This window comes from Bubalus bubalis, chromosome 2, assembly GCF_019923935.1.
Source record: "Bubalus bubalis isolate 160015118507 breed Murrah chromosome 2, NDDB_SH_1, whole genome shotgun sequence".
Classification (NCBI taxonomy): domain Eukaryota; kingdom Metazoa; phylum Chordata; class Mammalia; order Artiodactyla; family Bovidae; genus Bubalus; species Bubalus bubalis.
The window spans coordinates 156,710,425-156,733,715 of NC_059158.1; the positions used below are offsets into that span (position 1 = coordinate 156,710,425).

Below are 23,291 nucleotides of genomic sequence, written 5' to 3' on the forward strand. Positions count from 1 at the left end.
GGAGGGCATGACAGCCCACTCTAGTACTCTTGCCTGGAGAATCCCATGGACAGAGAAGCCTGGTGGGCTACAGTCCATAGGGTTGCAAAGAGTCGGACACAACTGCAGGGGTGATAATGGTTCACAGAATATAACAGAGGTGCAACAGTGACCCCGAGTGCTGATTTTCCACGTCTGGTTGTTGTTGTTCAGTCGCTGAGTTACGTCCGACTCTTTGCGACCCCAGACTGCGGCATGCCAGGCTTCCTTGTCCTTCACCATCTTCTGGAGCTTGCTCAAATTCATGTCCATTGCATTGGTGACACCATCCAACTGTCTCTTCCTCTGTTGACCCCATCTTCTGCCTTCAATCTTTCCCAGCATCAGGGTCTTTTCTAATGAGTCAGTTCTTCCCATCAGGTGGCCAGAGTATTGGAGCTTCAGCTTCCGCATCAGCCCTTCTAATGAATATTCAGGATTGAATTCCTTTAGGATTGATTGGTTTGATCTCCTTGCAGTCCAACGGATTCTCAAAAGTCTTCAACACCACAGTTCAAAAGCATCAATTCTTTGGCATTCAGCCTTCTTTATAGTCCAACTCTCACGTCCATGCATGACTACTGGAAAAACCATAGCCTTGACTAGATGGATCTTTCTTGGCAAAGTAATGTCTCTGCTTTTTAATATGCTGTCTAGGTTGGTCATAACTTTTCTTCCAAGGAGTAGGCGTCTTTTAATTTCATGGCTGCAGTCACCATCTGCAGTGATTTTGGAGCCCAAAAAAATAAAGTCTGTCACTGTTTCCATTGTTTGCCCATCTATTTGCCATGAAGTGATAGGACCAGATGCCATGATCTTAGTTTTTTGAATGTTGAGTTTTAAGCCAATTTTTTTTTTTTTTTTTTAGTTCTTCTTCACTTTCTGCCATAAGGGTGGTATCATCTGTGTATCTGAGGTTATTGATATTTCTCCCGACAATCTTGAGTCCAGCTGGTGCTTCATCCAGCCCAACATTTCACATGATGTACTCTGCATATAAGTTAAATAAGCAGGGTGACAGTATACAGCTTTGATGTTCTCCTTTCCTAATTTGGAACCAGTCTGTTGTTCCATGTCCAGTTCTAACTGTTGCTTCTTGATCTGTAGATTTCTCAGGAGGCAGGTAAGGTGGTCTGGTATTCCCATCTCTTACAGAATTTTCCACAGTTTGTGGTGATCCACACAGTCAAAGGCTTTGGTGTAATCAATAAAGTAGAAGGTTTTCTGGAACTCTCTTGCTTTTTCTATGATCCAATGGATGTTGGCAATTTGATCTCCGGTTCCTCTACCTTTCTAAATCCAGCTTGAACATCTGGAAGCTCTCACTTGGTTCACGTACTGTCAAAGCCTAGCTTGGAGAATTTTGAGCATTACTTTGCTAGCTTGTGAAATGAATGCAATTGTGTTTGAACATTCTTTGGCATTGCCTTTCTGGACTGTAGTGAACACTGACATTTTCTAGTCCTGTGGCCACTGCTGAGTTTTCCAAATTTTCTGGCATATTGATTACAGGACTTTCATAGCATCATCTTTCAGAACTTGAAGTAGCTCAGCTGGAATTCCATCACTTCCACTAGCTTTGTTTGTCGTGATGCTTCCTATGGCCTGCTACTTTGCACTCTAGGATGTCTGGCTCTAGGTGAGTGATCCCACCTTCACGGTTATTTGGGTTATTGAGTTCTCTCTTATACAGTTCTTCTGTGTATTCTTGCCACCTCTTCTTAATATCTTCTGCTTCTGTTAGGTCCATAACATTTCTGTGCCCATCTTTGCATGAAATATTCCCTTGGTATCTCTAATTTTCTTGAAGAGATCTCTATTCTTTCTTGTTCTATTGTTTTCCTATATTTCTTTGCATTGTTCACTGAGGAAGACTTTCTTATCTCTCCTTTCTATTCTTTGTAACTCTGCATTCAGTTGAGTATATCTTACCTTTTCTCCCTTCCCCATTTCATAGATTGGGGAAAATCGGGACCCAGAGAAAGGAAACAGTTGTTTTCCTTGTCAGGGAGCCTTGCAGGGTCACAGTAAAGTCTGATTAAAATTGTGATTCTGAGTTTGTGATGTGACCTGCTAGGCGATGGAGAAACCAGGTCTGTGAACTAAGAGACTAGGGAGATGAAGTGCTGCATATATCGCAGTTCCATTCCTCTGGTAACAGATCATAAACCTGGGGAGTCTGGACCTGTCTCCCACCCCTAGGTCTCGTATGTGAAATCAGATTACTGACCTGAGCTAGTGACCTAACAGTAAGACCTGAGAGTGTGAGTGCCCACTGCAGATACAGTGGCAGCTCCGGTCTCCAGGTCAGGCCAGTCTCCTCTGAGTGTTCCTCCTCCCTCTCCTCTCAGTGATGACTCACGGCCTCCTGGCCACAGCGAAATTGGCAGCAGGCCTTCTGTTTTCCCCTGCCTGTCACAGTCCAGAAGGGTTCCTCATCCCCAAATCAGTGATTTCGTCTTGTCGGCTGCTATTTGAAAACATTCACATCCACATCTCTCCGCCATGTGGGCCAGCAGCGTTCTGCCAGAGAGCTGTTTTACAGAAACGACTTCTCGATGACTCATGAAGCCAGATAGCACATCCATCTGATCTCCCAGCGCGGGGAAAGGGTAGCAGAGAGTTGCTGACAGAGAATTCAGGCGGTCTCAGAAACACACTCTGTGGGCTGAACCCGCAGCGTAGGATTTGGGGAGCTAGCAGTTGATAGGAAACAGAGTAGAGCGTTCTTTTTTCCCCCTTGAGTGGCTGAAAGGACATAATGCGCACAAAGCCTTGCATCCCACCCCCGCTGGATCATCAGCCCTTTCTTAGCTTTCATCAGGTATCTGAGTGCTGAAGATCACTGGATTAAAATGAAAATGGGTTCTGAAAGCACATGGAGTGCTCAGCCTCTTGAAGTGTGCAGAAATCAGCACGCTCGGATTTAATTTGGAAGCTTACAGTGTATGTTGGCATCAGTACAAACAGTCTATCTTTTATTAAAGCCATCAGCGTTACCTAATTTCTTATCAGGGTGATGCTATTCATGCAAATGGTTTCCAGAAATATGCTGGGAAAAGATTGAAGGCAAAAGGAGAAGGGGGTGGCAGAGGACGAGATGGCTAGGTGGCATCACCAACTCAATGGACATGAATTTGAGCAAACTCTGGGAAATAATGAAAGATAGAGAAGCCTGGTATGCTGCAGTCCATGGGGTCACAAAGAGTCGGACACAACTTAGTGACTGAACAACAACAGAAATATTTAGGGAAAGACAAATGGATTTAAATATATTGAAAATGCAACCCAATTTAAGGTGGTGGTAGATGGCTCAGCCTCCATATTCACTTCAGTATTTACAACCGGCAGTTGATGGTTGTGGCTGAAGGCTTTTGGAATACCTTGTGGGGAAATTAAGAACACATGAGCCTGTGGAATAGAGACCCAGCAGCCTTAGAATTTCAAGTAACATGGGTTAGAAATGAAATGGACCCAAGTTCTCTCTCTGATTCCTTCACCTGGATTCCTGGAGAATCCAATGAGCCCCTTGGTGGGTTATTATGACTCTCCCAGGATGCCCCTGAGAGTTAAAGGGTAAAGAGCAATTGAGGATCTGTAGACAGTGGTCACTCTTCTAGTTAGATTTTTTGAAGGAAATGATGAAAGGGAAGACATCTTGAAAGCTGCCACTGTGGGACAGCAGGCTGTGACTGGTAGTTCAATGATAATTCTACTACCAGGGATTTCTAGCTCAATCTTTTCTCTAACTTTAAATTTTAACTGATGTTATCCTGCCTTCCCCCACCCTGCAGAATTCTGTTTTATTTGGAACTTGGGTTTGTTTTTTTTTTTCTGTTTCTTTACTGAATAAAGAGGTTTTGTTTTGTTTTTCTTTTGAAATCAGGTGAAGCTAAATTCCTTCAGAAAAGAAAAATCAATGCAATTACTTTGCTTTCATTTGTTTTTCCCAGCTAGTTTTATGGCTCTAACTAGAAAAGGTCTCTCCATCCATTATATTGGCATGTGGAAGCCGCGCGTGTGGAAGGAAAGTGAAGACCCTGAAGTATAAGCTTTAGTTCAAAGAGAGCCATGGCCACGCCCAGTGTAGACTCTAAGCTAAGCAGGGGTTGGTAAAGTTCCTTTGTAAAGGGCCAGACCGTTCATATTTCAGGCTGTGTGGGCTGTGCTCTCTCTGTCCCAGTGACTCAGCTGCACCATTAGGCACGATAGCCGCCATTGACCGTCTACTAACACATGGGCACAGCTGTCTCCCCACAAACTTTATTTATCAGAACAATAAGTAGACTGATTTGGTCCACAGGCCACCTCTCCCAAGAGGAGATATTTTTTCTCTTATGGAAAATGTCCAAAGTGCAAGGCCATGTGCATTGTTCTCAGTCGGTGGCCTTTGCATAGACGCTGCCCTTTGTCATGATTTGTGAATAGCGCTCCCGTCCTACTGATTTTTCTCCCTCCCCCCCACCCCACCTCCCGGCTTGTGATATTATTTAATTTTATTATTTAATTTTTTTTGCTTTTATTTATTTTTAATACTTTTTATTTTGTATTGGAATATAGCCAATTAACAATGTTGTGATAGTTTCAGGGGACAGCAGAGGGACTCAGCCATACACATGTATCCATACTCCCCATGCTCCCCTCCCATCCAGGCTGCCACAGCTGCTCTTCTTTCTTGGAAACACCTCACAGTTTCTCTGCATGGACTGCAGTGCTTTCTTGCCTGTGGACAGCATGTAGCTTAAAGTTCTCTGTCTTCTCAAGTATCAAAACCAAAATAAAACCTAAGGAGAATGAAAACAAGGCAAGATTTATTCATTCTAAGTATTGCTTTAACTGGGCTAATTTTTGAAGAATATGGGTTGTTATTTATTGAAAGGAAATACTAAAATAATTTTTTTAATGACTTTAGGTTAAAAAAGATCAGTCACAAAAACATGTTAGTTCTTTCCAGTGTTTGCATAGCGTAGTGAAGATCAGTTTTGCATTACTGAGCACCCTCTTTGTTTGCGGACATTAAGCACAGAGGGAGAAAGCTGGTGCTCTGCCATGCATCTGTCAGTGCCCAGTTTTCTCTCCAGTTACTTTTTTGAAGAAGGTGGCACATTGCAGAATTCCAGCCCTTGAACTTTGTATCTCAAAGCTCCTTCTTTTTTCTCCCAGAAGTCTTGGGCATTAACTCTCCAATTCTTATGCCTCTGTTCTTTCTAGTGGAAAGAGTGCGCGGCCTTCCACAAGTTCAGCTGGATCCTCTGCCCAAGACCCTCACCCTGGCTTTCGCCGCTCAGCTCCAGAAGACGTCTCTCTCTCCTGTGGCAGACATCCCCGAGGCAGACCTGTCCAGGGTGGACTCCAAGCTTGTGTCTAGCCTGCTGCCCTTTCAGAGAGCTGGAGTCAAGTAGGTTCTTCCTTTGTCTTCTTGTGCTCTCTCCTGTTCAGGTTTATCAATCACCATGAAGTAGGTTCAGATGCTCCCTCTTTTATGAATACTTCTCTTTCACAACCTTTCAAAAGCATCTAGGGATTAGAATTAAACAGCCCAGGTGTGCCATCACCAAAGCCTGATTGTAACCATTGATTTCAAATTCCCTAAGTTAATCAGGGAATTCCCTAAGTTAGTTCCCTAAGTTAATCCCTAACCTAGACAGTATATTAAAAAGCAGAGACGTTACTTTACCAACAAAGGTCTGTCTAGTCAAAGCTATGGTTTTTCCAGTAGTCATGTATGGATGTGAGAATTGGACCATAAAGAAAGCTGAGCACCAAAGAATTGATGCTTTTGAACTGTGATGTTGGAGAAGACTCTTGAAAGTCCCTTTGACTGCACAGAGATCAAACCAATCAATCCTAAAGGATATTCAGTCCTGAATATTCATTGGAAGGACTGATGCTAAAGCTGAAACTCCAGTACTTTGGCCACCTGATGCAAAGAACTGACTCATTGGAAAAGACCCTGATGCTGGGAAAGATTGAAGGCAGGAGGAGAAGGGGATGACAGAGGATGAGATGGTTGGATGGCATCACCGACTCAATGGGCATGAGTTTGAGCAAGCTCCAGGAGTTGGTGATGGACCGGGAAGCCTGGTGTGCTGCAGTCCATGGGGTCGCAGAGTCGGACATGACTGAGCAACTGAAATGAAGTTAATCAGGACTCTGGATGGCAAGGGCGCACAAACTCTACTCGAAATAGTGTAAGAAGTAACGTATGTGTCCTCGGCTCATGCCACCCATAGGCCCACTACTCACTTTCCCACCTTGGTTGGTCACTGGCTTCCAAAGGGCAGAAATGCTGTTTTCAGGCAATTCAGAAAGACCTGTGCAGCCTGGAGTTCTTGTGGGCCATGCCAACTGCTGATCAGAAGAGGGGATGTCCTCTGTCTTTTCTGTGTAAGAAGGAAAGGAGAAGAACTAGTCAGCTGGCTTATTATCAGGGTCCTGAGCAAGTGATCAGTTTTGCAGGAATTCCAATGAAAGAGGAATGGTGTTTGGAGCAGGAGACCAGGTATCTGGCTTTCAGAGATCCTTTTAGCTTTTCCTTGATTCATCATGTGGGTCAAGCAAGTTACTGTCACTGTATCTTGGTTATTTTTCTCATTTTGGGGAATACTAGTTATAAGAGGGACACTTTCCCAGCAGTTACAATGGCACCAAGCACTGTTTTAAATTTTTTAGACATTATGAACGCCTGCTACACTCTCTGGAGTAGGTCTGGCTGTTATTCCACGTGACAGCTGAGGCACAAGGAGGATATAGATCACTTGCATAAAGGCACACAGCTCCCAGGTGGTGGACTTGGAACTCCAACCCAGGCCAGTGGGGCTCTGAAGGAATGGAGTAGTAATCCCATGCCTTATTCACAAACTGTTAGCCAGGGCTACTGCCCTGGAGGGTCATGGTCACGGTTGCAGGCTGCTAGGTAATGAGCCGCAGTGCCCCTCCTAGACCAACACTCTTGCTCCATCCTTCTCTCTGGACATCATTCTTTTCTCCAGTGTTTTCTGTCTTTGCCATGCTGATGCATACAGAGTCCTCTCTGACCTTGAGAAAAGCCATATTTTGATCCCACCTTCTTTCCTTTCTTCCCTTCCCTTCCCACCAGATCCCTCCCATGACAAGCACGGCCCTCCCAGACCCTCTTTAGGGAGGCTTTCCCACTCTCTTGCCTTCCATCCTGTGGGCCTCACCTGCACCAGGCAGAGAGCAACTCATCTTATTGGAAACTCCACCCACTTCGCTTCCATGACCTAAAGGTCTTGGAGCTTCTCCCTACTCTTTGACTACACATTTCCCTGGTAGCTCAGCTGGTGAAGAATCCACCTGCAATGCAGGGGACTGTTGTTCAATTCCTGGGTCAGGAAGATCCACTGGAGAAGGGATAGGCTACCCACTCCAGTATTCATGGGCTTCCCTTTTGGCTCAAATGGTAAAGAATCTGCCTCCAATGTGGAAGACCTGAATTCAATCCCTGGATTGGGAAGATCCCCTGGAGGAGGGCATGGTAACCCACTCCAATATTCTTGCCTGGAGAATCCCCATGGACAGGAGCCCGGTGGGCTACAGTCCATGGGGTCGCAAAGAGTCAGACACGACTGAGCAACTAAGCACAGCACGTTGTCCCTGTTTGTGGTCTTCTCTAGATTATTACCACCCTGCCCACTGTGGCCCCTGTCGTCCTTCTTGGGGGAGAGGTCTCTCATGAACAGGTAGCCCCCCCCAAGCAGCAGTGTGGCTTCCCGTGATATCCGATGGCAGTTTAACCACCACCCTGGGAGGTGTGCCGTGCTGTATCCTGACCTTGTCCACTTCAGTTTCGCTATAGCACAAAGAGGCCGCCTGCTGCTTGCCGATGACATGGGCCTGGGGAAGACCATCCAAGCCATCTGCATAGCGGCCTGTTACCGGAAGGAGTGGCCCCTCCTGGTGGTGGTGCCGTCATCTGTGCGCTTCACCTGGGAGCAGGTCAGTTCTCCTGGTGTCATCACATTAACAAGGACAGTTTTCCTCAGAGTCAGAGTCACCACATGACTGTTCGGGGGCAGGACCCAGGGAAGCTCGGAGGCTCTGTGTCAGCTGAGGGCGAGAAGGGAGATGAGTTAGCCTCCTGAGGTCAGGCCCCTGGTTTTCTGAGTTGGGATCAGGCCAGGCCTTCAGGAACTTTCCAAGCTCCAACTCACCTGCGTCCATTACAGACGCTTCCTGAGCACCTCTGGTGTCCCTGCTGACAGCACCTTTCACTTAGGTTTCAGAATAGTTTTACTCCCTTTATTTCCCTTTATCCTTAAGTAGCCATGTGCAATAGACACGAGATATTAACCCCACTCACAGATGAGAAAACTGCCCCTCAAAGAGGCTAAGCACCACGCTTATTGCTAGTGAGGGGCGGTTCTGGGACTTGAGGTCACACCTCCTAACTGGGGGCTCAAGATTTTACACCCAGTAGCAAGTGGTGTGGGTAGGAGGTACTCTGTCTGCTGGGCAACTTTTTGGCTGAAGAACGCGGCACGACCGTTGTGTTGTCAACTCAGCCATGAGCTTGTCTACCATAAACCCAAGGATCAGAGTGGTCCTGTGAAACGAATAAAGCTCTCCATAAGCAGACGCGGTGAGGAAGGAAGACGTGGTCCATCGTCTGTAGCTTTCCCCAGCTTCATGCTACTCGGGGGCAGCTGTCGGCTTCCTCAGGCTACAGCCGTTCATAGAGACGGGGGTTAGATAAATGCAGGAGGGTGGGGAGGGGGGTGACCGAGTGTACCTGCAGGGGGCGCTAACCTTGGTCCACCTGGAGACAGTCAGTGATGGCTTGGCGGGGGTCCCAGCTGGCGGCTGCCGGGCCAGAGCCTCACTTGGGTTTTGTTCTCTCCTGTCACCCCCAGGCCTTCCGTCGGTGGCTGCCGTCTCTGAACCCAGTCGACATCAATGTCGTGGTGACCGGGAAGGACCGCCTGACAGATGGCTTGGTCAACATTGTCAGTTTTGATCTTCTGAGCAAGTTAGAAAAGCAGCTAAAACCCCCATTTAAAGTTGTCATTATTGTAAGTGACTCGACACAGTCTTTCAGTACTTCCTTCCTGGGGAAAGGCTCCCTGAAAGCTCCACGAATGTCCACATCTGTAACCTCATGGAGCCTCCCTAGGTTTCTAGAAGAGAAATCACTGGCTTCATTTTGTGAGAAACTGGTAATTCATTTCTCTCAAATATCAATTCTCAGTCCTGGCTACATACTAGGATCTTCTGGGGGCTTTTTGGAAAATGGTGATCTGCTGGGTTTGTGCTGGAGGTTTCCAGCCCGCCTCCTCTCCCCACGGGGGGTCATGATGGAGCCCATGGACCCCAGACAGCCCAGAACTCCAGGAACTACAGCCTGGACAGCACAGGCCTGTGCCTTCATCTGCTGCCCTCTTTGTCGGCATGACCCAGGCGTGCAGTTCAAACAGCTAATAGATTTTCTTTCAGCCGATATAAAGATGTTCCCTCCCACCACAAACACATACAAAAGCATACAAAAGCACACACAAAAGCGCTCGTTACCCTTTTTTAGAGAAGCTTTCAGAGTCTTGCTCCCAGATGTGACGGTATGTCTTGTAGTTGCCACTTACCCTCTTCTAACTCCTCTCATGCTCCAGAAGGATAGTCTGGAGAGGCTGGCCTCCTCTCCAGCACTCAGTGTGTCCACAGGCTCACAGATATAACCCTGAAAAGGTGCGAGTCTCTCCCATCCCCGCCCACACCCGGCCAGCTCCCACCCCAAGTCCAGGTAACAGACGGTCCGGGGTGGAGCATGTGATGGATGAACGCCAATGTAAGTGTATCCTCACTTCTCCTCTTGGCAGAACAGGCGACCCCGATGCCTCCAGGTGACATGAAAGGGTCTCTATGCGAACGTGTGACCGGAAAACTGCCAGTGGTATTTCCCTCCTCTCAAAATAGGATTCTCTGTCGACAGTGGCTCCCCAGACCTTGCTGCTCATGTTGTCAAGCGCACATCTCATCTAGAGAGAGTGAAAGGGAAGGGCTCTTAGAAAGCTCTTGGTGAGCCTCTGAGCCGTAAGGTTGCAGTGGAGGCTCTGCCTCGGGTTTCCCGGCAGCAGGTTGACTGCAAGGGAGCCACCTTCATCCGTTTGCTCAGCCAACTAGAGGGTCATCCCCTGTGCAGGGTCATGCACTGCCGCGGGTAGGGAGGGAGGAGGTCAGCCTCTGGCCTCCAGGGAGCCATAGCCCAGTAGGACAGACAGAGGCACACGCAGATTGTCACAATCCATCCCAGTGCCTTCAGAGACGTGGGAGCCAAGAGGTACTCAGGGAGGGGAAGGAGACTGCACACGCCGGGCAGCAGCACCAGGCGCCAGCACGGGCACACCCAGGTCCTCAGCACACTGGTTAGTGGCAGGTGTGTCTTAGAAACCAGCGAAGAGATTTGTTCAGTGCAGCCAGTGAGGTGGGCAGGGCAGGGCAGGGGCATCACCAGCCCCACTTTGCAGGTGGAAAACTGTCCCTGAGAGATGAAGCGGCTTGCCTACAACATTGCTGAGAAGATGCCAGAGCCTGGTCCTTAGCCACGCCCACAGCCGTCTCCCTGAACAAGAAGGGCGATGCTGTACCAGGGTCAAGCTTGATGTGGGCTCTCTCTCCGTCCATGCAGGGTTTGGCCGTGTCCACTTATGTGACTGTTTCTTTACAGGATGAATCCCACTTCCTCAAAAACATTAAGACTGCCCGCTGTCGTGCAGCTATGCCCCTCCTCAAGGTGAGTGCTGCCGAGGGCAGACTTGGCGCCTGAGCCCACGGGGTGCTGAGATGCCCTGTGTTTTGTTTGGGCTGGACAGGGGTCCAAGGGGAGCAGGGGCTGCAAGTCTGGGGCTGCAGGCCATGGACATGACTTATCATTGACTCAGGGCATCTCTACTTGGGACTTCGGTCCCAGATTCACTTTTCTTCCTAACGTCCTGCTGAGGAGCTAGTGGTCAGTATAGTTATCTGTCATACATGAAGACCTGTTGAAGGTCATGGGTCGGGTCAGGATTCACTCCGGACCCTCCTTGGGGTCCTCCTGGACAAGGCAGAGCTACAGCCTCCAGCAGTGTCTCGTCTTAAACTGTTGAGGAGGACCTGCCTGTCTGCTCAGTGGTTTGTGGGGCAGAGCTCTTGGGGTGCTGGGAACCAAGGGCAACCAGTTATACAGACTCAGAACTAAGTGTGAGTATCAACTGGGTATTGTGGGTATCAGCCACAAAGCTGAGACCTGCTTTATAATAATTAATATTAAAATATAATAATCAATAATATTAATAAGATGATATCATTTTCTGGGGCCATCCTAAGACTGATTTGTTAACAGAAAACTCAGCTGTCCACATCCTTTTGGGGGGTGGTCTGAACCTGTGCTGAATACTTTGACCGCATGAGCCCTGGCTTCCAAGCAGAAGGTGTATGCGTGTGCTGTGTGTGTGTTATGTGTGTACAGTGCAGCTTGGAATCGGTGCAAAAGCATTCTATTCTGACCTGCAGTACAAGGGCCATGTTGCGTGTGTCACACACTTTGGTGTCTTTTTTGATGTGTTCCAGTCCCTCCACTCCCAACGGGGAAAGCTCTAAATTTCCTTCCATTTTTTTGTAGTGAGCTTTTTCCTCCTTTAGGAGAAAAATATTGTACAATTGGAAAGGTAGTCTTTTTTCTCATAACAAGGTGAAAATATCTCACAGATGACTCTGGAGCAATCTCCTTTGATTTGTATGAACTGAGCAAACAAAAGTGCCTGTTTTATCTTGGGTTCTAGTAAAGCAGTCTTTGGGTTGCAGTATCGTTTTAAAAATGCAGCTTTTATTGCCTTAAGCTTTATTGTACTAAGCTGGAGAAAACTAATATGCTAAATGTTGGTGAACCTTACTAGCACTTGAAAATTTTTTCTGACTGCCCACAAAACACACTCAAGTATCTACTCATTTCAAGTTTGTTTTGCATTCTGAGTAACTGGTAACATGATACATCTTCCAAAGCAGGATTGTATTTGCTCTCGACTTAAAAGTACTTTACGTAAAAGCTTCATTCTCTGCTCAAGTTACCTATAAATGTTTATAGGTTGAGAGCCCTTTCTGCACACACATAAATGAAATGTTTTTCCCAGAATGGTGACCCTTGTTTTGGGAGGTTTTAATATGTTTTCTTTTGAAAAATGTTAATAGACTTTGGTACCATGGTTTCAATATTACAGCCATAACTAAAATTAAATCTGTACCCTTGATTGTCTAGACAAAAGGAACTGCACAGTAGGTAGATGCTATCATTAAAGATATACTAGGAAAGCTTCTTAGCAACTGTCTTGTTAATGCGTTCATCGCCTGGCAGGCAAGCCGGACTTAAATATTGGTTTCTGAAATATGTGCTTCTGAGCCAGACCTTTTAAACATTGTTAATATTTTTCATATCTTGGGTATATTTCAAAGTGACACATTTAAAACAAATTTTAACTGCGAACTAGTATATATTACTCTGGATTTACCGTAGAACTTGGGTGAATTAACGTATCAAAACAGGACCCGTAAATATAGCCTGTTCATGGGTGTCTCAAAACCATTGTCATCCATAACATTGATTTTGCATGGTGCTGGACTGTTGGCACCTTTGAGTGGGGGTGGAGGATGAGGCATCCTGTGTTAATTCTGTTGATCAGACCTGTCATCTCTCTGCTGTATTTTCATCTAGATCACAGTTCCTCGACCTTGGCACTGTTGACATTTTGGGCTGGGTAACTCCTTGTTGTCCACAGGGCCTTCCTAGGCATTGTATTAATAGGATGTTTAACAGCATCCCTGGCCTGTACCCACTAAGTGCCACTGGTACCCCCAGTTGTGACAACCAGAGTTATCTCCAGATATGGCCAAGTGTCCCAGGTGGCATGTGTGGCATGTGAAAGTTGCTCAGTCGTGTCCGACTCTTTGCGACCCCATGGAATTCTCTAGGCCAGAATACTGGAGTGGGTAGCCTTTCTCTTCTCCAGGGGATCTTCCCAACCCAGGGACCAAACCCAGGTCTCCCACATTGCAGGCAGATTCTTTACAGCTGAGCCACCAGGGAAGCCCAGGTGCAGGAGGAAGAGAATTACGCTTCCCCATTTCTCTTGAGAACCATTGATCTAGATGCTCTAAGGAAACGAGTCAAGCTAGGTATTTTTTGGAATAAGAAGAGAGTTGGGAAGAAGTAAAATAATGCCTTTGAAAAGCCACATAAGGGCCTAATTTAATACCACTTGACTATTCCCCTCACTCCACTCGTGGATCTCTTAGAACTACATTCTGTTAATTAGTATGTCAAGATTTTCAGCAGATGTTCGTGATGAGGTAATCAGGTTACATCCCACTGTCTGTGAGACAGCTAGGCCAGAGCATCTGGGTTTCATGGATGGAAACAGCAGCTGCGTGCAGAGGATGTGCTGTAGGAAATTGGTGTCATTGTACCCTGGGAAAGGTGGCATCTTTCTTTCCTTATGGCACTGTTTTCCCGGGCTGTTAAACAAAGTGGGTTCTGTTTTCATTTCCTGTTGACCCTTGAACAACGTGGAGGTTAGTCCGCCTTTAACTTGCTTATAGTTAGTTGGCCCTCCGTATCTGTGGTTCCCCCACATCCTCCGATTCATCCGTGTGGTTGAATTTTCAACCTGCTGTTGAAAAATATCTGCTTAAGTGGAACTGTACAGGTCACACCCATGGTGTTCAATTGTGTGAAAGCAAGCAAGACAGAAAGCTATAGGGAACAAAACTGAAACTAAAATCATCTTGAGACTTCCCTGGTGATCCAGTGGTTAAGACCAAGCTTCCACTGTCAGAGGGGTGGGGATTTGGGGGGTGGGGGTCAATCCCTGCTTGTGCAACTAGAATCCTGAATGCTGCATGGCATGGCCACACACAAAAAAATATATATATATAGAATAACCTTTCATCCCTCCCAACACAGAAAACCTCTGTTAACAGTTTGGTTATTTTTCTAACATGTCAATTGTAGGACAAGATCGTTTTTTAATGGCTTAGGAGCATTCTGTGGTGTAGTCGCATCCCATAACTTAACCCTTAGCGTGGGACACTGTTCAGCTGTTATAAATAATTCTGCAAGTGAACACCATCCATATATTCATAGCTGTATACCTTGTCCTCTTAGGACAAATTCCTACATTCAGGATTTCTGGGTAGTGATTTACCTTTTGACAGCTGCCTCTGAAATTCAGTCTGGCCATGCATCACCATCTTCACTCTCGCTCAGCCCAAATCATCACACGGTCTTTTTCTCCTCGTGACCTCAGCCCTGAAGGGTGTCAGACTTTGCCCTGTTGAGCTGTGAGGTGTGTGTTTGAGTTTTCTTTAGTGGTGTTTTATTTATAGTGCTTTTTATTGTTAAACCAGTTAGATTATTTCTGTAGAGAAAGAAAGAATCCCACCATCCTTCCTAATAAATAAGTGTTTCTCTTTCTGTGTGAGTAGAGTCCTTTCATCTCTGTTGATTGGCTAGACCAGATAAGACTAGTGATCTACCGTGTATGAGCTTTTTCTTTTCCTTTTTCATTAAAGCAGGTTCACCAGATGACATATTCAAATAGTACAAAGGAGTGTACACTGAAGAATAACTTGTGCTCACCTTGAATCCCCAGTCCCCTGGTTTAGTTCTAAACATTGGTCTGTGCCCACGTCAGGACATGATGTGTGTTCCTGTCTCCCTCCCTAGGGTATTCTACCACTGTTTTTTACCTTTCTTTTTCCCCTTGATGATGTATCTTGGTAATCATTCCATTTCATTACCAATGACAGGATCTCATTCTCACAAGTAGTTTTCTGCTGCATAAATCTGTCGTAATGTGTATCATCCGTTCCCTTTCGGTGGATTTGTAGCCAAGCTCTGGGTGTTATATGCAGTACTACATGCATGCTAAGTTGCTTCAGTCGTGTCTGACTCTCTGCGACCCCATGGACTGTAGTCCACCAGGCTCCTCTGTCCATGGGATTCTCCAGGCAAGAATACTGGAGTGGGTTGCCATGTCCTCCAGGGGATCTTTCTGACCCAGGGATCAAACCCGAGTCTCTTAATGTCTCCTGCATCGGCAGTCACGTTCTTTACCACTAGTGCCACCTGGGAAGCCCTGTAAAAACACTCTTTCAGAGCAAGTGAAGTGTGTTAGTCTCTCATTTGTGTCCAACTCTCTGTGACCCTATGGACCATAGCCTGCCAGGTCCCTCTGTCCATGGGATTCTCCACTTAAGAATACTGGCATGGGTAGCCATTTCCTTATCCGGGGGATCTGTCTGACTCGGGTTGAACCCGGGTCTCCTGTACTGTGGGCAGATTCTTTACTGTCTAAGCCACCAGGAAAGCCCTGTGGCCATCTTTTCATTGTGACATAAAAGCAGGGAGTAGGAAACCCAGCCTCTCTGCATTCTGAAGAGATGGCTCTTTGCCTCTTCAGGTCAGAGCGGGAGTGGTGTCAGCTGGAGGGGCTGCTCTCTCCCCCAGGGTGATCAGGCCATCTACAGAAGGAATCCCCTGCTTGTGAGAATCACCTAATTTCTCTTGACACTAAATAGAAATCTTTTTTTTTTGCGTTATTCCACTGTGGGTTTTTTGGGTTCAGTAAGAGTTAACTCAAGGCATTCAGTTCAGTGCGGATTTGTGTAGCTGTATGCATTTCTGCTTTCCTAAACGGGACGTTCCGGAGGTGGAGGGTGACATCCAAACCTTGAGCAGCAGGCATGATTAACGGCCTTACGCGTGACGGTGATGACAGTGAACTGATGGGGCTGAGCCGTTTAAATCATTCCATAGTAGATGAGACGCCCTATTGGTTTATTTTCAAAGCTGGCCTTTTTCGTTTTCCATAATGCTGCCTCTGCCTTTTTAACACCCACAAGCATCCATTTTCATCGGTCCCATCACGCCCTATAGGGTCTGGACAGTATATGAGAAGGCTGACTGCATATTAACTCTGGCCTGTTACTCCCTGGCAGAGAACCCTGGAGTTAATTTCCATCAGCCAATCTGTGAGCTGCTACCCAGACTCCATCCCCAGGCTGTAGCAGCGGTGATGCCAGTGATGTGGGGAATAGGTTCGGGATGATGAGCTGATTTGCTCTTACTGATAAGACTTTTCATTTCTCCCGTCTCATTGAAATAGTCTTGAGCCAAGGCAAGCGATGCCACAGGCGTCATTCAAGAAGCTCGTTGTTATTTTAATGAATCTACATCAAACCTTGCAGGAAATTAGAAGGCCTGGGTAATTGAACTGTGGAAAATTACAGCTGGAGAAATTCATAGCTCTCCTGTCATAATGGAATTAGGTACCGGTGGTTGCTCAGAGGGCAGAAGTGCATCTTGAGAAAGGTATATATTGTATATTTATAAAGAATCATCTTTCTTCCCTCTGTTGCACCTTTATTTATTTATTTTTATGAGGCCGTGTATCCATCTGAAAACCTAATTTCCTCCCCTAGGTGATTGACTGCATGCAATTGCCTTAGGCTGCCGTCATTAACTCAAGGCTACAGTGGTTAGCAAGCTGTTTCTAGACAACTGAGCCCCACAGTAGGGTCCCTTCCCAGAGCTGAAATGGATTTTACCTCCAGTGATCTTTGACCATTCTGCGTTATAATCCAGTGGGGAGTGTCTTCTTTTTTTTTTTCCTCACCTTCTTTCTCATCTGTGTAAGAAGTAGGATTTGGGGTCTGATCTCCTTGGGTCAGGTGGATGTCAGGGTAATGAGGAATCTGAAGCCTGTCATTGGAATCGACCAACTATTTAGACCCATCCTGCCTTTGGCTGCGCAGCCTGCTGCAGGCCTGGACTGCATTTAGAGGAGATGGATCCAGGTCCCACCTTTTAAAGTCCTTATTAACTGCAAAACGAACTTGAGCCAGGGATCTCCAGGCTCAAAGCATTGTGCAGCTGGGTTAGTGACACTTTTTTTTGTTGTTTTTTCTGTTTTTCCTCTAAAGAAAATCAAATAGAGGCTTAACACACAGGCCATCGCGGATTCTTCCTCCTGGGAGTGAGAAAGGGCTGGTCCTAGGCGCCACTGTCTGGTCACAGGTTCTGCTTGGATGTCAGAAATCCATCCTGGAAAAAGTTCAGAGCTGCTGCAGTCTCCCATGCTTCCTCTTCCACTGCTGGATTCCTCATGTTTACTCTGCCGTCCCTAGGACACTGGTTAGCTTCCTTGTGAATGTTTTTTGGCATGCAGTGAATACCCACTGAGTGCTTACTTTGTGCCAGCCACTGTGCTACAGAAAATCAAGGGGAACCCAGCTCAGTCCTTGATCTCAAGAAGCTTGCAGTCTAGTTGAGGGGGTCAGGCAAGATAGAACTCAGTGCAAGGGGCTAAGTGCTTAAATAGGCGTGGACCGAGGGCTCGGCCAAGGCAGCGTGCAGGATGACGCCCAGCCTCTTAAGGGGTCCAGCCATGACGCTCTCAGAGCACATGTGCTCCTTCTCTCTGATGGTGGTACCTCCGCCTAGAGTTCCCAGGCTGATGCCACACAGAGCCCTGGAGTGACGCCAGTCTTAGTGAGTTTGGAATCTAGATCCTTGGATCTAAGACAAGTGAACTTGGGAAGCACCGATGGTCAGAATGCCAGGAAGCAAAGGTCTTCCTTCCTGCGGGATTCCATGGAATATTCTGTTCCAGGGTCATCGGCTCCAACTCCTAGTGAGAGGGTGTTGGGGCATGTCCTCTGTGTGCCTCAGCGTCTTTGGCTCTTTGTGTTCTAGGTTGCCAAGAGGGTGATCTTACTGTCAGGCACACCAGCAATGTCCCGGCCGGCGGAGCTCTACACGCAGATCCTCGCCGTCAGGCCGACCTTCTTCCCTCAGTTCCATGCCTTTGGACTTCGCTACTGTGGAGCCAAGCGGGTATTTATTCTCCATTCCCTCTCTTCCCCACCCACCCTTCACCCTGATTGTCACACTTTCCTTTTTTATTTTATAATTTTTTTAACACCAAAAAACAGTTTGTATTGGGGTCTAGCCAATTAACAATGTCGTGATAGTTTCAGGTGGACAGTGAAGGGACTCAGTCACACATATGCATGTATCCATTCTCCCCAAAACCCCGTCTCCCATCCAGGCGGCCACATAACACTGAGCAGGGTTCCATGTGCTATGCAACAGGTTTTTGTTGGTTATCCATTTTAAATACAACAGTTACACTTTGCTTCTTGTTCCTTCTTTTCGGCCATGGCGTGGTCAGAAGGGACCGGCCATGGAGCTGGCTGGATTCAGATTTTAGCTCCGCTTCACCCCTCACTCTGACCTTGGAGTGTCCTCTATGGTAAGACTAGAGCAGCCCCTCCTAGTTCTAATGCTCGATAGTATTTTCTGGTAAAGCGACCAGTGGACGGTGCACATGTGCCTGGAGCTCCGAGAGCCTGCAGCTCTTGCCCGACTGGAGGACACTGAGGTGAGTTTAGATGAAGCCAAGGCCCCCCTGCTTGGTGCATGGAAGACAGAGGATGCCTTTGAACAGGTGGAGTGGGGGGCGTGGTCTCAGGCTGCCCTGGTGGGCTCGCAGCAGTGCGCCTTGGCTCATAGATGTTGACTCATGATGGTGAACTGTGTTTGGTCCGCAGGCCAGAAGCCTCTGACCTACCGATTATTTGTCTGTGAATATAGAGCCAGAGGAGCGGCTGCCCCTGGAGCTGCAGTTCACAGAGCCGCAGTCCACACAGCTTCTCTTCTCCAAAAAGGGCAGAGCAAACCTTATAGACACAAATGCTATCACGATTTCTAAAACCTCAATTTTTTTTTTAAATTGAAGATAAAAATTAATGTTGTGGGAAATAAAAAAGTGAAAAAAAAAGTCAGATGCCAAACTTCCCCCTTTACTGTCTGAGCCACCAAGGAAGCCCTCAGACTTCCCCCTTAGTTAATTATTCATTCTCATGCCGGCTTCTTCTTGCGGGTGGTGCCCCTGTCACAGAGGCTCTAGCTCGACTCAAAAGCCTTGTTACTTCAGACCTCAAGGATTGCTGTTTGGTGACCAAATCACAAATACGCCAAGCTGCTGTTTGCATGGCTGGCCCTGACACTTTGGAGAAGTGGCCGCCCCCCACGCCACCGAGAGAAGAGCCTTGCTGTGCAAGTTCATGACATAAAAAAGATCATCTGCGTTATTTTAAAATACTTCCTGAAAAGAAAAAAGCTTTCCAAGTACTTTAAAAATATCCACTTATATTCAAAGTACTTATCGTGTAACTTGTGGAGCCTGGCAAATTTAATTGCACACCATTTTTAGCTGGTCACTGAGGCAAGAAATTTCTGTCCTTGAACATATATAAAGCTGTACACTTCTTTAACTAAGTTTCCCTGTGGATCAGTCCAAATTAGATTGGACACGGTTGTCTTGATCACTCAGAGCTCCCATATGTGATTTATACCTCTGTCCTCTTTGCAAGTGATCCACTTTCTGCAAAGGATCTTCTCCTCCTCGACAGTCTGGTCCATGATGGTGTCTTGTTGAGCCAGGGGTGGTAAGAGCTAGAAGCAGAGCTCATTGCCTTTACCACCACACCATCCCTCCCTGTGTTCCTGGCCACCATCTTTGCAGTCCTTCACATCCTCAAATTCACCCTGCCCTCCTCCTTGCTGCCCCAGCACCCAAGAAAACAAAGTTAGTACCTTCCCCATCTTTGTATCCTTCCTTCCACTTAGACCAATGTATCCTTCCTTCCACTTAGCACAATGCCTGCTGCCTGATAAGTTTTCAGTAAAAGCTTGCTGAAGTGCAGTTATTCCATATATTAAAACCTTTGGTATTATCAGGTTTTAACCTGCAAGATTAAGAGCTGATAATATTAGAATGTTGGAGCATGATACCTAAATTAATTATGATATCCATTTGTTCCTGGCATGATTTTTATATAATGCAGCCAGTAGGCCAGATCTACTTTTTTTTTTTTAAATTGTGGCCAGATTCTTGCAATAAAAGAAGCCACTGAAGGGAATGCCCCATGCTGAGCTCATTTTCCACCCCATGGTGTGAAGGCATTCGCTGAGAACTTCCAGGTGATTTCAGAGCATTTTTTTTTTTTAAAAGAAAGAAGCAGTTTTTGATCATTTTATTTCTCTACCTTTGGCTGTCTCTTCCTGTCTCTAGTTTAGCAAAGGACACCTGCCACATCTCCACCGTTACAGTAGGTCCACTGGCCCTCGAAAAAGAGCAAGCCTAGCCCCTGCCCACGGCGGTTCACAGTACAGGGTGGGGTGAGGCATGAGGGAAAATGAGCAGCTGAAACCCTAAGGCAGCAGGCACCCCGGCTCCTTCATTTTCTACAAGACCATAGAAGTCAGTCCTATTTCTGGTAAGATTGTTAGCTAAGGGCAGGGTTTTTAATTGGTAACGTCCCCTCCAGCTGTATGGCAGCAAGTAGGCATTCTCACTCGCTGCCACCTGTGAGCTGCTGGATGAAGGAACCATTTTTATGAAGGACGGCCTGGGTGCTTTAAAACCCACCAGATGCGGCTGCACCTGCGGTCTGGTTCTCCCCTTCTGCCCCTGCCACTGTGGCCACTGTGATGTTCACCAGGCCGTGCTCGGTGAACCCGCACTGGGGAAGAACAGCTTTGTAAATAAATCCCTGTTAACCCCATCAAATAAAGATATCACAGCATCGTCTATTACCCTGGGCAGTGGACTCTGTGGGAAGCCCTGAGGAAGAGTCTTTCAGGCTCATTTGATGCATAGGAAGAGCCTGACAAGCTGAATATCTCGTTTGTTCTTTTTTTTTTTTTAATATTTATTTATTTGGTTGAGTCAGGTCTTAGCTGCAGCATCTAGTTTCCTAACCAGGGATCAAACCCAGGCCTTTAGCATTGGATGCAAGGAGTCTTAGCCCCTGGACCACCAGGGGAGTCCCTCTCGCTTGTTCTTGAATGTAATGGGCACCAAACCACTTGACATCTTCCCTTTGCTGCTAGAAAGCTTAAAACCAAATTGTGGGATGCCATGATACACATTTTTGGTTCACCTCATTTCCAACTTTGTTTCTTCCTGTTCCCTTCCTGTTTCTCATTTGATTTCCTGGAGGTTTGATTCATCCCTCAAAGCCAATTGAAGTTCTATGAACAAGGCCAGGGGAAGAGAGCCTTGTGAGGATGTTGTCCCTGGGGGTCACTGCCCCGTCCCCGAGTCCTGAGGAGTCTCACAGGCTGTGTCTTGGTTCTGCCTCCACAGCAGCCCTGGGGATGGGACTACTCGGGCTCCTCCAACCTGGGGGAGCTGAAGCTCCTGCTGGAGGAGGCGGTCATGCTGCGCCGCCTCAAGGGTGACGTCCTCTCCCAGCTCCCAGCCAAGCAGCGCAAGATGGTGGTGGTCGCCCCAGGCCAGATCAATGCCAGGACCAGAGCCGCCCTGGATGCCGCCGCCAAGGAGATGACCACCAGGGACAAAACTGTGAGTCGGGGCAGCAGATGGGGATTTGGAAGTCCACGTGGGCACTGCCGTTCTTTCCCAGGAGGGGTGCCGTGGGGGTGACCAGAGTCCCCTGACATTGTCTTTCTGTAACCTTTCCCTACCTCTCAAGGCCAGGATGGTGAGCCTGCTTCATTTCTCAGCCTATCTAGTCTGCTTCCCAAATCTCTCATGAGTTTTCAGCTTTCTCCTTGGGTAGATCACTGTTGATGGACAGTCATAAAAATAAACCCCAGGGGAACGACAGGATGGTGATACATATTCTTAATGCCTCAAAGAAAGTTGGAATTTGCATTTAGTGTATTTTGAGAGTACCTCTGTGTAGTCACAGTTGTTAGAAATTAGTCCTAAGGGTATTTGGTATACATGTTAACCCTCGAACCATCCCATGTCACTTGCTTTAGTCAAAGTAACAAGTTAACATTTATATAACAGAGTTGTCAAACCTTCTTACCCTTTAGTCCTTATTACAGTCATTTATGGTTGGCAGGAAGTTGGAACCTCCATTTTATTGAAAGGGAAACTGAAGTTCACAGAGATTGGGATTCGACCAAAGGTCTCACACCTACTCCATGGCAGAGCTGATGCTGTACGCAAGCCTGTTAGCTCTGTATTTTAGGGCTCTTTCCACTACGGTGGCTTTATCTTTTCAAAACACTTTCATTTCATATCTGCCTTTAGTGTCACACTGTGCTAAGTGCTATAAAGTAATCTATACCAGCTCCGTTTTTGTCCTCATGGGATAAAAACCTTGCAATTTTTGTTCCCAAGAAAATAACAGTCATTGACATTTTTTGACATTATCATAAAGCATTATCTGGGCTTGGTATTACCCTGTATACAGAAACTTAGATCTAAATGAGATACCAGCCTCCTGGGAGAGTACACAATAAATAAAATGACAAGAGACAGAATGTGTGATTCTTTTTTTTAATGTTATCTTCCCATGTGATGAGCAAAACTGGCTAGTAGCTTTTAAGAAACAGTGTAGGATTTTGCACTGATATTAATACCTTATCCAGCTGTGTTTAATTTATGCTGTATCATACACAATAATCTGGGTGGCCTGGAGGAAATGAGCAGGCATAATCTCTTTGCTGTGGAATTTTCAAATAAAGTTCCATAACATCACTGTGGACATACAGACCAGTGGTTCTCAAATTATATTTCCATGGAACTACCAGAAGAACTAAGGTGTTCTGTTGCTAGAATCAGTGTCAGTGGCCTTTTTCATTCATTGAGATAAAAACTCAATGAATGGAAATTTTTCCTCAATTTTAAGCTTTTTCTTAAAACTTTAAGCCATTAACAAGTCTGCTAACTTTTGCCCATCAGTGAAATCTACCAAACAAGAAAACCGATGAACATGTATAGCATATATATACTATTAATGGAAAAAATTCAGATGCATGTTATTTTTAAATGCAAAGGTATGAATGTTTATAGAATGCTTTATGAAGTGTTTCAGTCCCTTGTATGTGTGGTGGAAGAGAGTCTATCAGTATTTCATGGGAGTTTCCAGAGAATAGCCTTGCCTGTACCAGTTCACCTCTCGAACCACATGGAGAACAGCCAGTGTAGACAACTGACAAAGCAGTCAGTGGGGATTTGAATTGAGGATGAAAGTCATTTTAAGTGGTCAGGAGGCAACTGTCAATTGTGCAGAATAGCCAAAAAAAAAGTATGGGAATCTTGAACTTAGTGCAGCAAGGTTTGAAAGGATTTTAAACTTTAGGCCAATGTGCATGGTTAGGTGAGTGGCACTTTATGATTTCAGGTGTAACCTGCATGTTTGATTTCTGAATTATAGGGGATGATGTGACATTGACTAGGCTG

General features: G+C 46.3%; 1 protein-coding gene across 2 annotated transcripts in view; it reads left to right on the plus strand.

Moving 5' to 3' along the window:
* Positions 1–23,291, plus strand: part of SMARCAL1 (SWI/SNF related, matrix associated, actin dependent regulator of chromatin, subfamily a like 1) — a 53,130-nt gene that overhangs the window by 13,807 nt on the left and 16,032 nt on the right. For both annotated transcript variants that reach the window (XM_044937776.2, XM_006067228.4), the window contains exons 7-12: positions 5,230–5,416; positions 7,827–7,977; positions 8,892–9,050; positions 10,697–10,762; positions 17,759–17,899; positions 21,219–21,437. In XM_044937776.2, coding sequence (XP_044793711.1) covers positions 5,230–5,416; positions 7,827–7,977; positions 8,892–9,050; positions 10,697–10,762; positions 17,759–17,899; positions 21,219–21,437 — 923 coding nt within the window. The remainder of the gene's footprint in view (positions 1–5,229; positions 5,417–7,826; positions 7,978–8,891; positions 9,051–10,696; positions 10,763–17,758; positions 17,900–21,218; positions 21,438–23,291) is intronic.